Raw genomic sequence first — 20,596 nt, forward strand, 5'->3', positions numbered from 1 at the left:
TCTCCCTGTGCCCCCCCATACACACACAGTCAGAGGCTAGGCCTGGCTGCAGCTGCACAAACGCGACACGAGAACTTTATTCACATCAAGATACAAAATTATATTTCTCTAGAAATTTTTCTTCTGCTCGAGTGACGAGGCAGGGAGCACATGGAGGGGACCTAGGGCTGGGCCAGGCCCCCCTGCATCCAGTGCTCTCCCCAACCATAGGGTAGCCCCTGCCCACTCCTGCCCCCAACGTGGGCACAGGGAGGGAGCTGACACAGGACCACCAGGTTGGGGTGCAGGAGAGTGGTTGGGGGGGGGCCTACAGCCAACTCCCAGCAGCATCACCTGGTCCCCTCCTCTGCAGGGGACATGAGCCCAGTCCCCTCTGCAGCGCATGGGGTGCGATAGGGTTCTGTGCCCTGCACGCAGAGGGGCTGAGCCCTGCGGCCCTGGGGAGGGAGGGCAGGGGGGGCTGGGGAGGGTGGGGGGAAACAGAGCCAGCAGCACAGACAGCACTTTACAGGGAGAGCAGCCCCACGGGCAGGGCGAGGAGAGCGCGCAAAGCCAGGGGGGCATGGGGGAAGACAAGAGGGGAGGGCTCCTTGCCATCACTGTGGCAGCGCCTTCAGGATGGCGTTCACTTCCTCGGCCACAGCTGTCAGCGCGAACTCAAACTGGTCCTGGGGGAGCAAAGCAGGGGGGCATGAGGGTCCTCACCAGCCCAGCCCGAGGGGCTGTGTGTGCTCAGGGAGGGAGGGGATCCCCAGTTTGGGGGGGGGGGGGTACCTTGGTCTGCACCATGCCGGGCCGCTGGTCTCTGATGTGCTCCAGCGTAGCAGCTATGTCTATCTCCTTTACACCTGGGGCAGAGGGGGAAAAAGGGTGTTAGGAGGGGGGATCCACAGGTCAAGCACATGGCCCTGCACCCTCTGGACAGGGCAGAAGCAGTGCTGCCCTGCACCTACCTTTGGCCATTCGGTTCAGGACCATGTCGACGAGGATGTACGTCCCAGTCCTGCCTGCACCATCACTGCAAGACAGAGACGCTTGGACCAGGTGGACGGGCTCCAGGGACTGACTGGTGCTGGCTAGCAGGTCCCAGCCTTGCAGCCACCCCCCAGCCCATACCCTCCCCGGCAGTACCTGCAGTGCACGATAATAGGGCAGGAGCGACCCCGGTAGCACTTGTTCACCTTCCTACAAGGATAAGAGGGAGCAAGGTCAGTGCCCTGCCATGCCAGGGACAAGGTTGCACTAGGTGCTCCTCGCTGGGCCAAGCCGGGGGAGGGCAGCGGACACCCGATGATGTGGCCCTAGGGGTCCAGCACATAGCTCCTCCTGCCTCCCCAGCGGTGCTGGGCACGGGATGGGGGCCATGGCTGGAAAGGGACCATGGCAGGGAGAGGAGCCTGGCTCCTTGGGTGCCCAGCCCAGGGAGGGGAGCAGTGACAGGACCCCCAAGGGAGCAGCTCTGGTCCGGTGGGGCGCGAAGCTGGGGGCCAGGCGCCGGTGGGGCTCCCGGCATGCTCCATGCAGCAGGCACGGCTGCCAACGATCACTTTTGTGACTATGCAACTGGAGCCAGATTACTAGCTGCAAATCACAAAAATGACACTGGCAGCTGCGAGAGAGAGACAGAGACAGACAGAGAGACAGAGAGAGCATGAGCAGGGCGGAGAGGAGAGCAATGTGCTCAGGGACCCCCCACTGCTCTAAGCAGGGTCCCTGGCCCCACGCAACTGGGGGACAGTGACCGGCCAACCCCCGGCAGGAGCCCACCACCACCCAGGGACCCCGAGAACCCAGCGGGCACTGCCCGCAGCCCTCTTGGGAGCAGTCCCAGCCCCGCAGCCCTCTCCCCAGGCCAGCTGGGGACCTGCTGCTGGCTGTAGGGCATGGGGGGCAATGGGTTACAGCTGTTCAAGGCTGGCTCCGGGGGTTTCTTCTTGTACCCACAGCTGAGGAGGGTGCCAGCCAGTACTGTCCCCCATGCCAGCTCTGGGGAAGAGCACTTTTCCACCCTCCCCATGAAGGCTGGAGAGCCCTGGCAACCTCAGCCTGGAGGGCTCTTGCCCACCAAGCTCCGCTGACCCTCATTCCAAGCTGGCCAGAATCTGGTTCTTCTGCTCCTCCCCATGCACGGCAGCCCCCCGTCCCCCCCAGCCAGTCCATGCCACGTCCCTGACCCTCATCACACCGGCAGCGATGTCCTCGCCCATCAGTCCCCTGAGGTCGGGAACACCGCTGGCTTCCCGGGGGCTGGCATGGCACCAGGGGGGCACTCACCTGCGGAAGTCGAGGAGGGGCCGGGTGGTGGCGGGGATGCCCTCGGCCGGCCAGCTAAGGAAGTGGAACTGCGTCAGGGTGCGGGTCTCCTGCGACTGCACGTTCTTCAGGTAGAAGCTGCGCACCAGGAAATCCTCACACCAGATGTGCTCCGACACCAGGTTCACCTGCCCAAGAGAAGCAGCCAGTGGGTGTCAGCACCAGGCAGGGGGCTGCACTCACTCAGTGGGACAGCAGCTGGAGGATGCTCCTTCCCACAGGCTACTGGTCACACTTGCCTCGTAGATGTGGTAGAGAGAGGAGCCTTCGTCTGGCCAGTAGCGGTCACACTGCTTGACACTGTCCTCAGCCAGTGGGCTTAGCATGACGATAACGGTACAGCCATGCTCCCACACCATCTGCAGGCAAGGCATGGGGGGTGTCACTGCTGGGTGACAGCCCAGGCAGGAGGGTAGCCAAGCCGCAGTGACCCATCTGGTTGGCAGCACCCAGAGGGACCCCGATGGGCTGGCACAGCTGGGTGATGCTCACCTGCCAGAAGTCAGCAATAGTGTGGGACAGCGGCCCCTGTGTGGCGATGTATGCTGGCATCCGTGGGTCATGCTCGATCTGGAGCGGGAAAGGGAATGTCAGACCGCACGCTCCTTGGCCAGGGGTCAGTGACACTGGGAGGAGCAGGGGGATACATCAGGGGTGATGGGAAGGCTGGGGAGAGAACTTTGGGTGCCACAGCCAGGAGGGAAATGGGTTTTAACCATGTCTGAGCAATGGGGCAGGCACATTGCTCACATCTGTAGCCCACGGGGATGCGAGCTCAGTCCAGCTCCATCCCAGAGCAGGAGCCTCGCCTGGGCTGAGCACATCACAGAGCGGGGTGGGTGGGCAGGAGCCCCCAGTGATCACTCACGATCGGACTGGCATTGATGAAGTCGCTGCGGGACGGGTTGCTCTCAGCTTTCAGCTTGATCCGCACGTGGTCATCTGGGAAAACGGAGGCCAGGGGATGTGACGAGTGCCCAGGGGAGCTGGGGGCAAACCCGTGCCGCAGCCTGCTGTGGCCGCAAGCATCCCCGTGCCCCACACCGCCCTCCTGCCATGGCCCTGGGAGCCGGTCCCTGGGGCAGGGTGGCTGGGATGCTCACAGGGCACATAGTCGGGGTTGCGGTTCTTCTTCAGGTTGGCTTCACTCTGGGCAATGGAGCAGATACTGGGCTCAGCCTGGTAGGCACAGAGAGCCTGCCACTCCTTGGCTAGCCGGTCCCGGTTGCGGAGGTGGTCCTCCATATAGGCCTAGGGCAGAGGGGTGGGGGTCAGCCCAGCAGCCCGGGGGTACATGGGGGGCCAGGAAGGGGAGCTGCCACCCCACCAGGCCAGCTCACCAGGATCATGTGTCCAGTGGAGATGTCCATGTTGGACTGGACGGGCTCCTCACACCAGGAGGGCGTGCTGCTGTGGGAGCTGGGGCTGGGCTGCGGGGCATCGCTGAACTGGGACGAGACGCTGCTGACCCGCGAGGTCTCTGCCGGTGCTGCTGGTGCCTCAGCACGGCCAAAGAGAGACTTGGCAGCCATGTGCTGGCGGCACAGCTCCTGGGGAACCCCATGAAGAGCCCTGTCCCTTTGGCACAGCACTGCCGCAGGGCAGCCCTGTGCACCCTGAGTGATGCTGATGCAGCAGGTGCCACATCCCGCAGGGTCCCGCATCCTGTGGGGTCCTACCTGGTACTCGAAGGTGGTGTCAGCAGCACCCTCGGGCCCCAGGGCGGCCAGGCGCTCCTTCTCCCGCTGCTTCGCATGGCGCCGGAGGCAGAAGGCCACGGCGGCCGCGATGGCGATTCCTGCCACACAGGCCAGTGCGATGAAGGTCAGCAGCACTGAGTGGAAGCTGTCCCCAAAGTGGGATGGGCGCGAGTAGGCAGCAGCCTCGTTTCGCTGTGGGCAGAGCCAAGCAAGGGTTAGCAGGGGGGCATCGACTCTATTCTGCACCACATTTGGGGTTGTTGGGGGCTAAAACAGAGCAAGGGAACTCGGTGCTGTGCTGATTCTCCCACCACCCTCAGCTGGGGTGGAGCTGGTGTCACTGGGGTGCTGGGTGTCACTAGGGTGAGGCACGGTACACCCACCTGCATGTCACATGGGATGTTGCTCACACTGGTGTGTCCCTGGAGCTGTGGGAGGGGACAGAGCCTGGCCAAGCCCAGGCAGCCGCAACCTGCTGCTCCCCTACTCCCAGCACCCAGGACTGCTCCCCGGGACAGCCCCAGCCCGGGCTGCCCCCCTCCAGGGCAGGTCGTAGTTCCATGGAACTCGGGTTCAATGGGCTCCTGCCCAGCTGGAGGTCAAGGAGGGCCAGATTCAGCCCAAGGGGTTAATGGCAAAGGATGGGCCACTGCAGCGCTGGGTCCAGGGCAGCAATTGCTGCCACCAGGGAACTTCCCCAGATGGGGCTGGCTCTCCCCTGCAGCCACTGCTCCATGGCAGACCATGGGGGAATGTGCCAGCACTGCCAGAGGGCTGGTGCCATCCCAGCTGTGGTGGCTGGGGGACAGGTCCTCCCCATCACTCTCCTCAGCTGGGATGCAGAGCAGCCCCTGCCACCTTGCAGGCAGGGCCTCCAGGGCTCCTTCCCTGTGGCTGGGAGGCACAGCCCAATGCGTGCCAGTCCCATGCTGGGACAGGATGGTGCTGAGCCCTTGCTGGATGAGATTCCCCCCAAGGCCAAGACCCCCCCAGGGCCAAGACCCCCACCAGGGCCTTGTCCCAGAGCCGCTGGTGATCAGGATGCTGCTCCCCCACAGCCAGGTCTTGGGGCAGCACAGGGATGGTGGGGCATCACCACCACCAAATACCCTGTACCCAATGAGGTGCCAGAACCCAGCATTACCTCACTGCCACGGCCTCCCATTGGCTATGAGCCTGATGAGGTTACTGAGGGAACACTGCGTCATCATCACCTACTTCATCATCATCACCGCCTGGGGATGCCCCTGCCCCAGGGGTCCCCTTGTCACCTGCCCCCCCCAGCATTGCCAGCCCCTGTGCCCGTGGGCCAGTGTGACTGCTGCCAGGGCCCAGCCAGCCCTGCAGCCAGGGGTACCTGCCAGGACCAGCACCTCCCAGGTCCTGGGGGCACCCAAGCAGGAGCAGCCCTGCAGGTTTCAGAAGGTCTGGAGACGTCAGCGGGGCAGTGGGGACAGAAGGGACCTCCCTCCCAAGGGCTGCCCGGGCACTGCTGTCCCCCTGCCTCTGTGTCACTCCTTCCCCAAATCTTGCAGCAGTCCCACCAAGTTCAGAGCCTGGAGGTGGAATGAAGGAAAAGCACAAGCTGGTCTGGGCTGGGGACATCTGTGCAGAAGAGGGCTCGCAAAGCTGCCACAGCCTCCTCTGAGCTCCAGCTCCCTCATCTCTGCCATCTCTCCCAGCTCCTGCCACTCGTCACATCAAAAGGCATTGCCATAGCGACGCTCCACATGTTGCTGAGGGAGATGGGTTGCCTCGGTGGCCAGGCCACCCCTCTTCCATGGCCTCCTCCTCCTCCAAGGTCCCCCCCCTTCCTTCCTCCTTGCCCACGGCTGCGGCCACAGAGCAGGAGGGTGGGGAACAGGGACCCCGGTTTGGGGAGGTGCTGCACCACTTCCCCTCCCCAGGCTGCAAACACAGGAGGCAGGCTCAGTCCCCCATCTCTAGCCCCTGCTTCTCCGCCAGGAGACTGTTCCTGGGGGTCCCCAGAGGAGCACGGGGAGGGGCTGCCCCTCTCCAAGCAGATGGCTCCTGCTCCACTCCTGCCTTCAGCTGCTTTGCCATTCTCTGGGGACACGATGGCATTTTGCCTGCCTAGCCACGGTCTCTGCAGTGCTATGAGCACAGCCCAGCATGGGGGTGCCCAGGCCACAGCTAAGATGGGGTGCACAGGCTGGAGGGAGGCGAGGGTGAGGATAAGCCCTGTGGGGTGCAGCCTGCAGCCCCCCGGTCTTAGATGCAGGGGGGAAAGCCGCCAGGAGACCCTCCCAAACTGCCTTCAAACCCTGTGGAGCTTTTGTTTTGGAAAGAGCTGAGTGCCCTGAGAGTGCAGGCAGGTGGGCAACATCACATTGCTGGGTGGAAGGGGGTCACTGGAGCAGTCCTGCTCCGGCCCATCCCAGATAACCCAAGTCTGTCTCCAAGACAGCAGCCCAAACACTGCCTAGAGCCCTCTGCTCCTCAGCTACCCCTCAGACCCACATGGACAGCTTGCTTACAAAGACCCCTGAGCCCCACGGCTGCGGCACAGCGCGCTTCCCAGCTCGTACCTGGCGGCAGCACCCCCACTGCCCTGTCCCCGGCTGCCCTAGCCCTGAGGGACGGCCACGCTCACTCCTACCTCTCCCACTCCTGTTTGCACGATCTTCAGGCCCAGCTCTGTCTCCAGCTCTGCCTTCACTTGCTCTATGGATGGAGAGGAGATGGTCAGATGGGTGCTTCCCCTCCACCCAAGAGACACCCCCCAAGAGACAGAGCCAAGGGATACCCCTGGCAGCTGCCCACCCCATGACAGCTGCCCACCCCACGACAGCTGCCCGGTTCAGCCAAGGGCACTGGGATGTACAGTGGGAGCCCCCTCCTCCCAGTCCCTGGGAAGGGGCACCCCACAACTGGGCGGGGGGGCGGAAGAGAGGAGCAGGACCAGCGGGACCCTTGCCCAACTCACCAGCCTGGCTGGCCACGTCTGCCAGAGAGAGGTTCTGGGGGTTCTGCCGGATGCGGAAGGTGAGCGCAGGGCCCACCACACTGCCAGGGAGCGGGGGACACAGCGTGAGACCAGGAAGAACAGACCCCCTCCCCATCCCCACCACAGCCCAGTCCCTCCCGGCCCCCTGCCCTGTGCCCCTGCTGTGACAGCAGCACCCTACAGCCCCGCTCCCCTCACCTGATGTTGATGAAGCTGGCTGTGGAGAGGTGGAGGTGCTTGGCGAGGAGCTCCAGCAGCCGCACGCCAGCGGCCAGGCCCAGGGGCCTGTGGGGACAGCGGCAGGGTGAAGAGTGGGCAGCGGGGTTGAGGCAAGAGCCCACTCTCCCCGCAGCTGGGGAAGGGGGGACAGGCAGGCTCAGGGAGTCCCATGCATGCAGCAAGGGCTGTGCTGCCTGCAGGGGTGTCACAGGGTGGGCAGGAGGTAAGAGCATGGGGATGTGCGTTGATGGGGGTGAGTTGACCCCCCCCATCCTTGCACACCAGCATGCACAGAGGCAGCTGTGCGAACATGCTTGGCTGAGCCTGTCCCAGCCTCCCGTCCTGCAGTAGCGAGCTCTGGCTTTGGTGTGGGCTGAGAGGAAGGTTTTGGGGTAGGACAAGGGCTGCAGGTGGAGAGGGGACAGGGAAGCTGACCCCACTGGAGACCTGACCCTACCACAGACCCAAACAGGCTCAGCTGAGCACAGGGAGCCATGACAGCTGGTGCGGGGGGGATACAGACCCTCCACACATGAACACCCCCTCACCCGACCCCCAGCTCTCACTTCTGGTCCGTGACGATGTAGCCATACTCGTCCGGTGGCCGTGTGCCCTGCTGCGCCCCACCATCCTTCGCCTCTGTGTAGCTCTTCTTCTCCACCATGATCGGCTTCCCAGGGCTGAGCACGTCCCCGCCGTGTCCCTGCTGCGGCTCGGCCCAGGGGGCTGGCGAGGACGCTGCCCTGCCCCTCGGCCCATCCCCTGGGGAGCTGCTGGCTGGGATTTTGGGGGGCGGCACCGTGGAGGAAGGGGGCACTGGCTCCTCTGCGTGCTGCATGTCCCCCTCCGTCACCTGGAGGAAGGGAAAGGGAGGAGCTGGGATCTCTGAGGAGAGCCCTGGGGGGCTGCATCCCCACCCCCCCATCCCACCTGCGGCGTGGCACCTCCTCCAGCACCACCCTGCTGCAAACCCACCCGTTTCGCTGTGGGCACTTCGGGGCCAGCAACACCTGGGAAGGAGAGAGACAGAGGTCCTGCAGCACCTGCCCTGAGACGCAACACCCCCTACCTGAAATAGGGCATGCTGGCACCCACTGCTGCCAGTGCCTGCCTGCCCCATCCCTGCACCCTACTCACCAGAGCTCTGGAGCAGCTGGAGGAAGGTAGAGAGGCTGCTCAGCTGCTGGGGACTCAGCTCTGGCAGCCCCAGGCCATAGCTGGCCAGGAGGGAGGCCAGTCTCTTCAGGGCAGCGTCTGCAAGAGGATGCAGCATCAGGTCGGATGCTCTGCATCCACACAAGGGAACACGGGCTGGGGACGCAGCAGCAGGAGCAGGTGGGGTTGAGGGGATATGCTGCCCACAGCCACAAAGCCAAAGAGGAGGGAGAGTGTGAACCACGAGGAATGTGGCTGTGGGGACAGGATGGGGATGAGGGCTGGTGCCTGGCTGGAGGACATGGTACCCGTCTGTGCAGGGGGTGGCTGGGCAGCCAGGGGCACTGGCCGCTCCCTCTCCTCCATGTCTCTGTAGTCACCAGGGAGTTGCAAGCTGTGCTGTAGCCTGGTGCTGGCAGGGTCTGGGCGGCTGGCTTTCTCTCTGGGCAGGGAAAGCATGCCTAAGTCTTGGAAGAGATGGGCCCCGTCCGTTCCTGGCTGCCCACCATAGGAGGGCACAGAGCTGGCCCCAAAAAGGGCCTGGGCAGGGACCCGGCCCAGCAGCGAGGAGGTCTCAGGGCTCTGCCTGCCAGAGCTGCCGGGGAGCTGGTGAGCGCCATCCTGGTAGCCGAACTGCAACCAAAACACAGAGCTGCCATGGTCAAACCCCACAGGGCCCCTGCCACCCCATGGCAGGGCACCCCAGACACAGAGGGGCACCCCAGCACCAGCAGAAGGAGGGTGCTGGGAGTGCAGCAACCCCCTGCCCATCTCTACCTTTCCTCCTGGGAGAAGGGGGCTCGCCCCCATGGCTTACCTTGTGGTAGGAGTAGGGGTTGAGCAGACCCTCCTCGTAGCCCAGCTGGGGTGGCTGGGGCAGCAAGAGGTGCTCCAGGTACCACTGCACCAGGGGGGAGGGCAGCAGCGGCGGAGGTTGTCCCAGATGCTGAGCCGCTGGCAGGCCGGTGTCCACGGGGAGCGGGGCTCGCCGGGGGGAGCCACGGAGGGGCAGGAACCTCAGAGGCAAACAGTGCCAGGGTAACTCACCTGGGTAAGGGGGAGGTCCCCCCCAAAACCCCATTTGGGGGGGCAAAGCCCTTGCTGCCCTGCTGGGCTCTGCTCACAGGCTGGCGACTGGTGCTGCCTTACCTGTCCCTGGCCACCGGCTCCAGTGATGGCGGCAGGCGGAGGCGGGGGATGCGCTCCATCTCCTGCGAGATCACATACTGGGTGATGCCATCCTGCCACGAGAGCCCTGCCACAGGAGGGGGCTGTGAGACACAGAGGAGGCCTGGGGACCGAGGGGTGAGTGCACAGGAAGCTGCCCTGGTGTCCTCACCCTGTGTCTCATGGCCCACGTTTGGCCCTGATCCTCCCAGAATCAGCCGGACCCCTCTCAGCCCACCCTGGCCCCTGGGCCAGCAGGACCCCAGACAGCCCTAGTGCCACTAGGCACTGCTGCCTGACACCCCCTCCCCACCAGACCGCAGTGAGTCCCTGCACACTCCCCCCTTCACCTTGTGCCATGAGATGCCGCAAGACATCCTGCAGGCGCTGGAGCACAGGAGAGGTGACCTGGAAGTAGGGTCTGTCCTGCACGGAGCCCACCTGGCACTGCCCAAACAGCCCATCTGCAAGAGAGGGGAGGTGGTGGGGCCGGATGGATGAACACCCCGGGGCAAGGGTCTGCGGGCACAGCCCCACCTTTCTCCTGCCATGGCCCCCCACATTGCGCCCCAAGTTCCCCTGCAAGCAGCCCTGCACTCTCCACACCCCCTTGGGAAGGAAGAAGGGATCCCTGCAGCCCCGCTAACCACTTACCCTGCACACACACCTCCTGGGGGGAGCACAGCCTCCGGTCAAACAGGCAGCCTGGGATGGACAGACAGACAGACAGACAGGCCAGTCAGCACAGCATCCGAGGGGGGCTCCAATGGCATTTGCTCATAACCAGCTGCTTGGGGACCCCAACTATCCAGGAACGTGCCACAGGTGCTAATGGTGGTAGGGGGCACAGCCTGGTAGCCCAGGGCAAGGCCTCGATGCCAGCCTTCCCTGCCCCCCCCCTCCAAAGCCAAGATGGGGGCTGTGTACAAAGCCTGCCCCTGGCTCTAGGGAACAGGGGGAGGCCTGGAGTTTTTTGGGGTGCCGGCAGTTAGGAAGGGAAGGCTGAGGGGGCAGATACTTGCAAGACCACATCTGTTGCCCTCCCACATGTGGCACTACGAGGCAGGGACACAGCACTGTGCCCTGTGACACCAGAGACCCACTCCCTGCGAGGGGGACCCCAAAGCACACATGCAGCGGGCTCTGTGTGTGTGTGTGTCTCTCTCCAACCCCTTCGGGGGGCAGCACTTGGGCAGGGGGCGGCTTCCCCCTTCCTCTCCCCCCCCGTCTCGGTCCAAGACCGTCAGCAGCGAGACGGCAGCAGGCGATGACTCAGCCCCGGATGGCGAGGAAGGAACGAGAAAACAACCGGGGGGAGGGGAGGGAGGGGCCCGCCGAGCCCGCCGCGGGGGAAGGGGGCAAGTGGGGATGGGGGTCTCCGAAACCCGGGCACCCACGGCCCCGCTCCCCCCGGGGCGGGGGCCAACGCAGGTGCGGGGCGCAGGACCCCGGTGCCGAGGGGCGACCCCCGGGGGGCCGGGCCGGGCCGGGCCGGCGGGGGCCGGGCGGGCGCTGTCCGCGGTGCTGAAGCGGCGCAGCCGCCTCCCGCCGGGACGCCCCGCTCCGCCGGGAGGGGCAGCGGCACCGGCCCCGGGAGACTCCCCCAGGCAGGACCGGGGCTCGGTGGCAGCCGCTCCGGTCCCAGCCCCCGCCTGCTCCCGGAGACGGCGGGGCCCCCGCCGTGCGGCCGGACCCGTCCCGGCGCTCCCGGGCCCACCGGAGGACGAGGGACGCAGCAGCCCCAGGCGTCCGGTAGTGAGTCAGCGGTCGCCGGGGCCGTGCCGTGCGGGGGGGGCTGCAGCTCTGCTACCGGCAGCGGCACCCGGGTCCCCGAGAGACCCGGGCAGGGGCCGCACGGGCCGAGCTGGAGGACAGCAGATGCACCGGCCCGCCCTCGCGGGCCGAGCTTACCGGCGGAGGGCGGCTAAAGGGCGCCGGAGTCCCGGAGGGAGCAGCCGCCTAGGGCCGCTGCCCCAGGCTCCCCATCCCAGCACCAGCCCGGGGCTCCCCATCCCTGCGGCAGCCCCGGGCACCGGCTTTGCCCCAGGCAGGGTCCCTGAGCGAGCACCACCCCGCTCCCGTCCCGTCCCGTCCAGCCAGCCCCAGGGGCGGCACCAACTCTCCAGCCGGCGGGACGCCCCGGGGCCAGCACCGGCACCGCCACCAGCCCAGCCACCCCAGGAGAGAGGCGCCCCCCGGTGCCAGTGACGCACCCACGGCCCCCAAGCTACCTTCTCCCGCCCTTCCACCGGGACCCAGGCCCGCGACCGCGCGCCGTGACAAGCATCCACGGCAGCAGCGAGACTACCGGCCGCGGAGCCCCCTTGCCCTGCCGCTCTCCGGGAAGCGCGCCCCCCCCACCCCGCCGCCCCGGCCCCCGCGCTGCCCGGGGCGCCGGTCTCACCGTGCGCGGCGGTGGCGGTAGCGGAGGCGCCGCCGTCCCGCAGCAGCCCGCGGCCGGCCAGGAGGAGGAGGCAGAGGAGCGCCCGGAGGAGCCGCCGCCCCATGCTCCGCTCACGGCCGCACCATGGCGCACCCGCCGGCCGCGCCCCCGCCGCCGCCGCCAACCCGCGCCCCGCCGCGCCGCGCGCCCCGCCCACCGCCGCCTCCCCGCCAATGGCGCGCGGCCCGCTGCTGCCGCGCCACGCCCCCCGACGGACAGCCAGTCAGAGACCCGGACTTCTTTCCCTCCCTCCACCCGCACGTCGGGCTCACGCCCCCCTGTTATCGAGCGAGGCCAATTACGTCGCTCCCCGGGGGAGGGGGTGGGGAGTCGGCCAAACACCGCGCCAATCGCAGCCTCCCTGGAGGCGAGCCACGCCCCCGGGGGTGTGCCACCGCGCCGGCAGCGCCTCCACCAATCACCGGCTGCACCTTCCCAGCCCTGCGGCCCCACAGACTCCCGCGCGGGCCACGCCCCTGAGAAGAGCCCAATGAGCGGCGAGCTCCCGATCACACCCTCACACCTCCGCCCAGGGGCCCCGCCCCGGGAAGGGCGGGCAGGGAGCCGGCAGCCCCCGAGCCCCCAGCCGGTGCGAGCAGGCAATGTCCCAACCCCGGGCAGGGCGCTAGCAGCAGGGAGCAGCAGCAGCTGCGGGGCTGGCAGGGGGCTGGCAGTGCCAGGCAGGACCCAACAGCATGCCCCTGGTCACAGCAGGGCAGGCTCAGTCGTCCCCCCCCGGGACGGGGCAGCCCTGGTGCTGCAGGAGGTAGGGGACATCCTCTCCCCAGCTCTGCCAGGGGGGGCAGGGGGAACGTTCTGCCCCTTAGATGGGACACGGCACTGAGGGGGCCGCTGTTGGGGGGGTGAACACCTCCCGCTCCTGGCCTCAGGGGCACCCAGATCCATCACCCCTGCCCCCAGCCACGCTCACGGACCACTCGCTGGTGAGACAGAGACGCTTTAATGGCCCCAGGGCTGAGCCCACAGCCGCTCCCTCCCCCCCGCGCTCAGTCGACCACCAGGCTGCTGCTGACCGCCGGCAGGAGCTCGAAGAAGCCCTGGAAGGAGACAGGCCGTCAGGGTGGGGGGACAGGCAGCGGCTCCCCGTTGGGTTATGCGCGGCGTCATAGCAGGCAGCTCCTCGCAGAGAGCAGGACCGCGTTGCCATGGTAACCCATCACTGACTCAAGGATATCGCCGGTTGCCATAGGAACCATTTGGGGATGGCAGTCGCCAGGGAAGGCTGGGATGCGAGGGGGCACCTCCGGATGCAGCCAGTACCGGCGGGATGGCCAGGCTCAGCCCCAAGGATGGGGGCTGGATGGGGACACGGGGATGCGGGAGATGTGGAGCAACAGGGAGGGGGCTTTGGTGCAAGACAGGGGACACGGGTCTCACCTTAAAGAGGGTGATGCTCTGGAGCACCCCTGAGGTGCAGCACATCTCCCGGATGGAGTGCATGGCCAGCTGTGGGCAGCCGATGTCCAGCACGCGCAGCCCCAGGCGGGAGGCCAGAATGGGGCCGATGGTGGTGCCGCAGGGCGTGTCGTTGCGCACCATGAACTCCTGCACGGGGACACGGCCTCAGCAGCTGCCCACGCTGCCCAGACGGCATCCCAGCTGGGACCCCGGGGCCCGAAGGGAGGCAACCTGGGATGGGGAAGCAGCACCATCCCCGAACCAGGATGCAAAATCCCCCAGAGATGGGATGTGCTCAGGCCAGGCTCTCCCCTCCTGTTCCCGAGCCTGCTCCCCGAGGCAGCCCCTGAGCTGGAGCCCCAGAGAAGGAGGCAGTGCAGACCTCGGCGGGGACCAGCATGGTAACTGAGGGGTGGGGGTCTGGCACAGGCCCCCCTCTCCTGAACGCAGGGCAGGGTGGCGGCCCAAGCTGTAACGTTCACGGAGGGCTCGCGCAGCCCCACTCACCTGCAGAGGGACACCCACGCGGGCGGCGATGTCCCGGATAACAGCTTCGGTGACAGCCGTGGAGGCGTAGCGCTGGTTGCTGTTCACTTTGATGACGGGGCCCTGCACAAGGGAAGGCACCGCAGGCCCGTGATTGACACCAGGGATAGTCGGTGTGTCTGGAAACACCCGTGCCCGGGCAATGCTATCCCAGCCCAACCCACCAGTCCATTCTCCCCTCCCTGGGTGATCCGTGGGGATGGGGACAGCCCCAGCTCAGAGCAGGGAAGGGCTCCAGGGCCAAGGCAGCGGTTCCAACTGATTAACACCAGATGTGTGGCATGGCCAAATTGTGCTGCGGCACAAATGTCTCCCATGTGAGTGCCGTTGAGTTGCCCCCCGGGACCGTGCTCCAGGGAGCAGCTGGGTGTTTCACAGCACTGCAGGAGAGACGTACAGCGTCCGTCCCAGCCCAAAGCAGAGGGCTGCCCTCACCTTGTGGAAGGCCGGACGATGATTCTCCTCATGCTTGTCCCTGCAAAAGAGAAGCAGGAGTTTCATGCTACAGCCCTCCCTCCCTGCTGTGACAAGGACTATCCTATCTGTACTCCCTGGGGAACGACGGGGATACGTCTGCCCAGCTGGCACAGCAGGCTGCCCTGGCCTACGGCACAGCTCAGACTACTCACACATAGTTAGGGTGCACAGCGTGGGCCATATCGGCGCTGATCATGTAGGACTTGGCCACGGCCTCCTCGAAGGCTGTCAGGTTTTGCGGCGATGCCGAGATCCGGCGCAGCACCAGCTCCGTCAGCAAGGACTCCGCGCCCTGTGCACTCTCTGACCCTACCTGCCAAGGACCACTGTCAGCACAACCCACATGGTGCAACCCCCCCCCCCCAGCACCCCAGGGACCGACTAAGTGACAGGGGGCTCCCCAAAGCCAGCAGAGTGCTTCCAACCACACCAGTGCTTCCCACTCCTGCCTGGGCAATGCTCCACAGGGGGTAAGCAAACCTCCCCTTGCCTCGCCAGGGCCTAGGATCTATCTCCTGTTAGGCTTGGCTGGGGGAGAGCAAAGAACATGGAACCCCTCCCTGCGCTAGCCACCCCAGGGCTGAGCCCCTCACTCACCTCCTCGTTGTCATAGAGCGCGATGAGACGCACGTTGGGCTCCTGGGAGAGGGAGGAGGGTGTCGCGCACGAGTCAATCAAGGCCTGCAGCGTTAGAGGAGAAAGGACACCAGCTTGAGTGCCATCCCATCCTGGCAAGCTCAGCACTGAGCTGGCAGGAACTTCTCAGGAGAGCCCAAAGCACTGAGGAAAGGAGCTGTGGGCACACACGTTACCCAGTGAGAGCAGGAGTCAACCCGGGAGCTGCTGGGAACCCCCCCACACCCAGCAAAGGTGGCAGCCCCGCCCCCCATCCAACCCCAGATCCTCCAACAAGCCAGATCTACCCTATAGGAACACACCTCCCTGCAGAGCCTCAGTCCAGGCCACAGCCCCGCCAAGCTGAGCTGGGGTGCATGGAGGCCATGCTGCGGCCTCCAGGCTCCTTTCTCCCTCCTGCTCACCTGAAGGGCACAGTAGCAGCTGTGCAGGTTGTCCAGGCGTGGGGAAAAGATGAATTCGTCAAAGGCACCACCCAGCGTCTGCAGACAGAGAGCCAGGAGGAGAAGGGCATAGGCTCTGGGTCACCAAAAAGTACCTGCCACTGGGTATCCATTCCAGTCCCCTCATCTCTGCTCCTCAGGAGCTGCCGCCTCTCATTCCACTCAGCTCCCAGCCCTGGCATGCTCCAGGCAGAGGAAGTGTGCCGGGTAAAACCTGTGCAATGCCAGCCCGCAGGCTGTGTGCGAGCAGAGAGGCGCTCCTGCCCTTACTCACCGCTGGCTGCGTATCCGCCAGGCATAGTTCCAGCTCCACAATCTGCTCCGGTTTCACCCCCAGCTGGGAGCAGAGCAGGGAAAGCAGGACAGGGCTGTGCCGCTCTGCCTGGGAAAAAAGCAGACCTGCGGGCTGGGCAGGCAGTGGATGGCAGGGGAAACTCCCTGTTCACCCTGGCAGAGCCGTCCCACACCCCACTCACGTTGGCACAATCCTCCCTCCTACTAACACGTCCTGTGTTCAAGCCCCCACCTCACACAGGACAGCAGGGCCACTCGCAGGGTGCAGTGAGGGCCTCTCTGCCCTCTGTGCAATCCCCTTTCCCTGCCCTGCCTCCCCAGGGAGACCCTGATAGCTTTACGGGGCCTGCACCTCCTTCCTGGTGCCACAGACCAGGGTGGGAACAAAGAGATGGCTGAGCAGATGCGTCATGTACGCAGCTCAGGCGCAGAATGGAACGTTACCAGAAGTTCATGGGGAGAAGGGAAACCTGCTGGCAGGTCCCTGAGGACTGGAAATCAAAGGTGACAAGTGTGAGGTCCTAGCAAGCGCCCCTGCTAGTACTTAGCACCCAGCTCACCTGGGCCGCAGCATTGCAAGGTGTGGCCTCCATGAGCACCTCCTTTTCCAGCTCCTCCTGCACAGCAGTGGCCAGAATGGGAACCCTGTGGGGAGACGGTGCCGTTAGTTCCAAGGGCTTTGCTCACCTGCTTGGGTCATACACAACCAACCCTTCCTGGGGTGCCTGCCTTGCTCCTCCACGGAGCAATTGCCATGCCAAACGGAGCAAGGACACACAACATTTCAAGTACAGATCTACTGTGTCACCTCAGGACACCCCAGTGTTCTTTCCCAAGTCCCAAGCTTGGAAGCATCTCCTGGGAGGACTGTGTGGGGCTGAGAAAAGCCATTGCAGACCTTCCCATTGCAATGAGCAGCTGCCAGAGGGAGAGAGCTGAGGCTGGGCACCACTCCAGCTGGGTCCCAGCCCTCCCGAGGGCTGGCCAGGGTTCAGGGCCGAGCCAGGCCTTACAGGTGGTGCTCAGTGTTGGGCCCAAAGTTCTCATTGATGCTGCGCTGCAGATGGATGGCCAGGTGGGGAATGCGGAGAATGGGCCGCTCCACACGTACTAGGCGCTGCTCCAGGCGCCCCGTGGCCGGGTCCTGAAACACAAGGACAACTGCTGGGGCCAGGCCTGCAGGGCTGAGAGGTTGCAGTAGGTCCCACTCTGGGTGGGAGTCACGGACCCAGAGCCAGGGGCACACAGGTAGCCTACTGTGCTTGTCCCAAATCAGGCTCACCTTTATGATCACCCTCCCAGCCACGGTGAGGTCACGGTCAAACCAGGTGTTCCAGATGCCCCCTCCATAGGTCTCCACACCGACCTGCACCATGCCCACCTGCCCCCGCTTAGAGCGCCGCTTCACCTGGGCAAGAGCAAAGGCGTCACTGCTGGCACCGCAAAGCCCCAGGGACTGGGTAACTGGTGGGTACTGGGCAGAGCACGCCCAGAGCTTCATTGCTGATCCTGTCAGCGCAGAGTGCTGGGAGGTGCTTTGTGGGACAGGGGACACCAGAGGCGATAAACAGCAGGTGAAGCAATGCAGGGGGCAGCACGGGCCACTCTGGGTGGCAGATTTGGGAGGTGTAGGGACCCAGCAGCGGTGCTGTGGAGCACGGTGGGAGTCAGGGTAGTTTTTTCTTGTGGAGTGAAACTGGAGGGCACCAGAGAAGGCCCCAGCCCCAGGGGAAGGCAGCCGGCTGGCCGGCCTTACCCTGAGGCAGGGGCTGTCGGTGTGGGCCCCCAGCAGGCTGAACCCATTCCCGGGCTGGAACTGGCCGCCGACGGCGAAGGCGATGAGGGTGGAGTAGTTCCTGGTGACGAAGTACTGGGGGCAGAAGAGCAAGGGTGAGAGGCAGGGGCGAGGGCCGGCCGCCTCCCCCGCTCCCCGCCGCCCTGCCCCCGGCCGGGCCCACCTTCTGCGCGGGTCGCACCTCCCAGTGCTCCGTCTCCTTCAGCTCCTGGAAGCCGGCCTGCAGCAGCCGGCTGCGGCACTCGGCCACCACTGCGGGGAGAGCGGGGAGAGCCGTCGGGGGGGCCGCACCGAGGGAAGGGGAAGGGGAAGGGGAAGGGGGGGCCGGGCGGGCCCAGCGGCTCCTCACCGTGGTAGGGCGAGGGGCTCCGGTTCACGAACTTCACCAGCTCCTGCGCCGCCGCCTGCGCGGCCTGCTTCGAGCCCTGCGCCGCCGCCTGCGGGCACCACCGTTACGGGACATCTCCACCCCGGGCCGGGACCCCTCGGGGACACGGCCCGACCCCCTCCCCGCGCCTGCCCGCCCGCCCGCTCGCTCGCTACCTGCATGGCCGCCGCCGCCCCGCCCCGCCGCCCCCCCTCGTGCGCCCCCTGCTGGCGCGGAGGAATGCGCCCAGGCGGCCCGAGAGTGCGCACCCCGCAATCCGCACCCTGCACTCCGCAATCCGCACCCTGCACCCTGCACCCTGCACCCCGCAATCCGCACCCTGCACCCTGCACCCTGCACCCCGCAATCCGCACCCTGCACCCTGCACCCTGCACCCTGGTCCGGGGCCAGGCAAAGCCGGCGCCTGCCAAAGCCAGGACAGAGCTGGGGGCTGGGTGGGTGGAAGCTGGGCGCAGGCAGGAGGGGCTGGGGTGGGAGCCAAGAGGCAGGGATGGGGTCCCCAGGGATGGTCACCCTGGGGTACCCCAGTTCTGGGCACTAGGTGAGTAGGGGATGCCCCAAAACAGGGCTTGGCCCGCCTGCAGCTGTCCCCACGCTGCCCAGGGGTGCAAGTGCACAGGGGAACGCGCATGCTTCCCGCAGGTGGGGTGTCTTTGGCGTGAGTCACTGGTGTAAGCCAAGCTGCAGCCCCCCATCATTGCTGCTCCCCCACCTCGGCAGTGCTCAGCCCTCACAGAAAACAAGGCACAAGCCCTTGGTGCCATATTGGGGACCGATGTCCCTGAGTGACAGCGATGCGCAGGGGTGCTGGGAGTTGGCACGGGCAGCACCCCAGCTGCCTGCCAGCCCCAGCGGGGGCACGGCCTGGGCACATCTAGGGGATGGGACCCCTGGGCCTCACACGGATCGGAGTGGCTCCTGCCGTTGGCTGGGTCCCCTACGTGGGCTGGGTGTAGCGGTGGGGTTTTGGGTTTCCATCGCTGCTCGTGCATGGCTTCCTAGGAAGATCCTCTCTTCCCAGCAATAGGTCTGCGGCCTTAGGAGGGAGACGGCAGCCTGTGAGTGGTGCTTGCGGCCCAGGTGCTCAGTGCCAGCCAGATTCCCAGCTCCTGAGTTACCGGCGTGGGAACCCTGTTAGCTGGAGGCACTGTCCGTGTCCTGGGGACTGGAAACTGGCGGTCCTGTTGCCCCTGACCCTGGGACCTGCCGTGCCGGCAGCTCGCGACAGCTCTGGATTTATGCTCCCACCCCCCAGCACCTGCCTCTCCCCCCCCTCAAAAGGGAACAAGCACCCCCACTGCCTGGCACCCTGCAAGCTGACAGCTGGAGGGTCTCCATGTCAACCACAGCCACCATAGCAAAACACAGGGCCAGCGCCCCGCCGAGACAGGACCAGGCTGGGAGCAGGCACCCAGCACCCTGGCCCAGAGCTGGGCCACACTCACCCTCTGCCCCGCACCCTCCTGCCGAAGGGACATGGGTACCAGGCAGCCGTCCCCCCGACTCCTCCTGCTAGCATCACCCCCCACTGCTGCAGGTACCCAGCTCAGGGCTGGATGCTGCTGGGTGGTCCCCAGGCCATGCCTGGGGGACATCTGGGGACATTTGCAGCACGCGTGCCCAGAGCCCATGGCCCCCCTGGCTGGTGGCTGCCCGGATGGGTGGGTACCCAGTGGACACGAGTGCCCAGGGCAGATGGGTCCAGGGGTGGGTGGGTGGGTGCAGGAGCAGGGGGGGTGCCCGGATTTGGGGTGGCCGGAGCAGGGGGTGAGTGGCAGGGCCGGGTGCAGCCCTTGCCCAGCCCTGCAGGCTTGAGCAAAGGGCAGCGCCTTGGCATTCCGCAGCTATTCTTGGAGCAGCAGGGTTTCCAGAAAAAGCTCCCGCTGTCTATTGCCGGGTGGGCTCTGACTCACCCCTGGCTGGGTGCCGGGGGGCTGCACAGCACCTGCCGCGGCCGCCCCCCACCCCATCACCACGCTGCTGGGAAGGCACTGCTCCTGTCCCCATCCCTCTCTGCCCCATGGACGCCTGGGTGCATCAGGGAGCCCCAGGCAGCCCCCCAAAGCCGGCATCAGCTCCTCCTCGGGGCGGTTGCACCCCGCTGCTGGGCTCACGCGTGTGCCCAGGGGAGCCTGGCAGGGGCAGGATCGGTGGGGACAGGGCACCGTGCCCCTTCCCACATCTCCTGGCAGCCCAGGGTTGGGTGCCGTGCAGGCTTTGCTCCAGGAAGCGTTCCCTCGGGCGGCAGGTGGCTGTGGGGATGGGCAGCCAGAGCTGAGCCCTGCTGGAAAGGGTTAACGGAGAGATGGCCCGGGACAGAGCCTGTAAACACAGCCGGAGCTCCAGGAAGTGCCGCCCCCTTCTCCTGCTGCTTGCCAGGCTGCCTGGACCCCCCTCCCTGCCCGCCCTGCCAGGATGAGCGCAGGGATGGCACCCATCGAGGCGGTCCCCCCCATCCCGGCCCACGTGTCTGAGCATGAGAAAGTGAAATCACTGCCCAGGCATTGCTGGAGGCTGAGCGAATGGCCACCATGCCTTACATGAGCCGCCAGTGATGCAGCGGGTAACGGCTACCTCATCTCACTGGCATGGGTGATGCTATCGAGGCCTGCGGGAGGGCAGAGAGACACCCC

At 66.0% G+C, this 20,596-nt stretch overlaps 2 protein-coding genes across 3 annotated transcripts; both read right to left on the minus strand.

Annotated features, from left to right (window-relative positions):
* Window positions 1–47: 47 nt before the first annotated feature.
* PTPRN (protein tyrosine phosphatase receptor type N) lies at window positions 48–12,092 on the minus strand. Of its 2 annotated transcripts, none has more exons than XM_069781181.1 (23): window positions 11,927–12,092; window positions 10,177–10,227; window positions 9,873–9,986; window positions 9,505–9,610; window positions 9,173–9,371; window positions 8,664–8,988; window positions 8,338–8,454; window positions 8,176–8,210; window positions 7,767–8,053; window positions 7,180–7,266; window positions 6,961–7,040; window positions 6,634–6,698; window positions 3,993–4,205; window positions 3,654–3,863; window positions 3,417–3,564; window positions 3,182–3,255; window positions 2,806–2,883; window positions 2,553–2,672; window positions 2,275–2,441; window positions 1,132–1,185; window positions 954–1,018; window positions 775–848; window positions 48–668 (listed from the first exon to the last, which is right to left on the minus strand). In XM_069781181.1, the coding sequence occupies exons 1-23, from the start codon at window positions 12,027–12,029 to the stop codon at window positions 597–599; spliced, it is 2,844 nt and encodes a 947-aa protein (XP_069637282.1). In that variant the 5' UTR covers window positions 12,030–12,092; the 3' UTR covers window positions 48–596. The 2 variants fall into 2 exon arrangements, with proteins under 2 accessions (XP_069637282.1, XP_069637281.1); XM_069781180.1 differs by having other exon boundaries at window positions 8,131–8,210.
* An 818-nt stretch (window positions 12,093–12,910) lies between these two features.
* On the minus strand, window positions 12,911–18,164 carry DNPEP (aspartyl aminopeptidase). The gene is made up of 15 exons (XM_069781185.1): window positions 18,119–18,164; window positions 17,925–18,012; window positions 17,739–17,827; window positions 17,537–17,650; window positions 17,063–17,188; window positions 16,794–16,924; window positions 16,341–16,425; window positions 15,761–15,868; window positions 15,448–15,525; window positions 15,005–15,088; window positions 14,560–14,720; window positions 14,366–14,405; window positions 13,892–13,993; window positions 13,364–13,531; window positions 12,911–13,023 (listed from the first exon to the last, which is right to left on the minus strand). The coding sequence occupies exons 1-15, from the start codon at window positions 18,122–18,124 to the stop codon at window positions 12,973–12,975; spliced, it is 1,431 nt and encodes a 476-aa protein (XP_069637286.1). The 5' UTR covers window positions 18,125–18,164; the 3' UTR covers window positions 12,911–12,972.
* Between the last annotated feature and the right edge of the window lie 2,432 nt (window positions 18,165–20,596).

The sequence above is a fragment of the Haliaeetus albicilla genome, chromosome 4 (genome assembly GCF_947461875.1).
Source record: "Haliaeetus albicilla chromosome 4, bHalAlb1.1, whole genome shotgun sequence".
In the NCBI taxonomy this organism is placed as follows: domain Eukaryota; kingdom Metazoa; phylum Chordata; class Aves; order Accipitriformes; family Accipitridae; genus Haliaeetus; species Haliaeetus albicilla.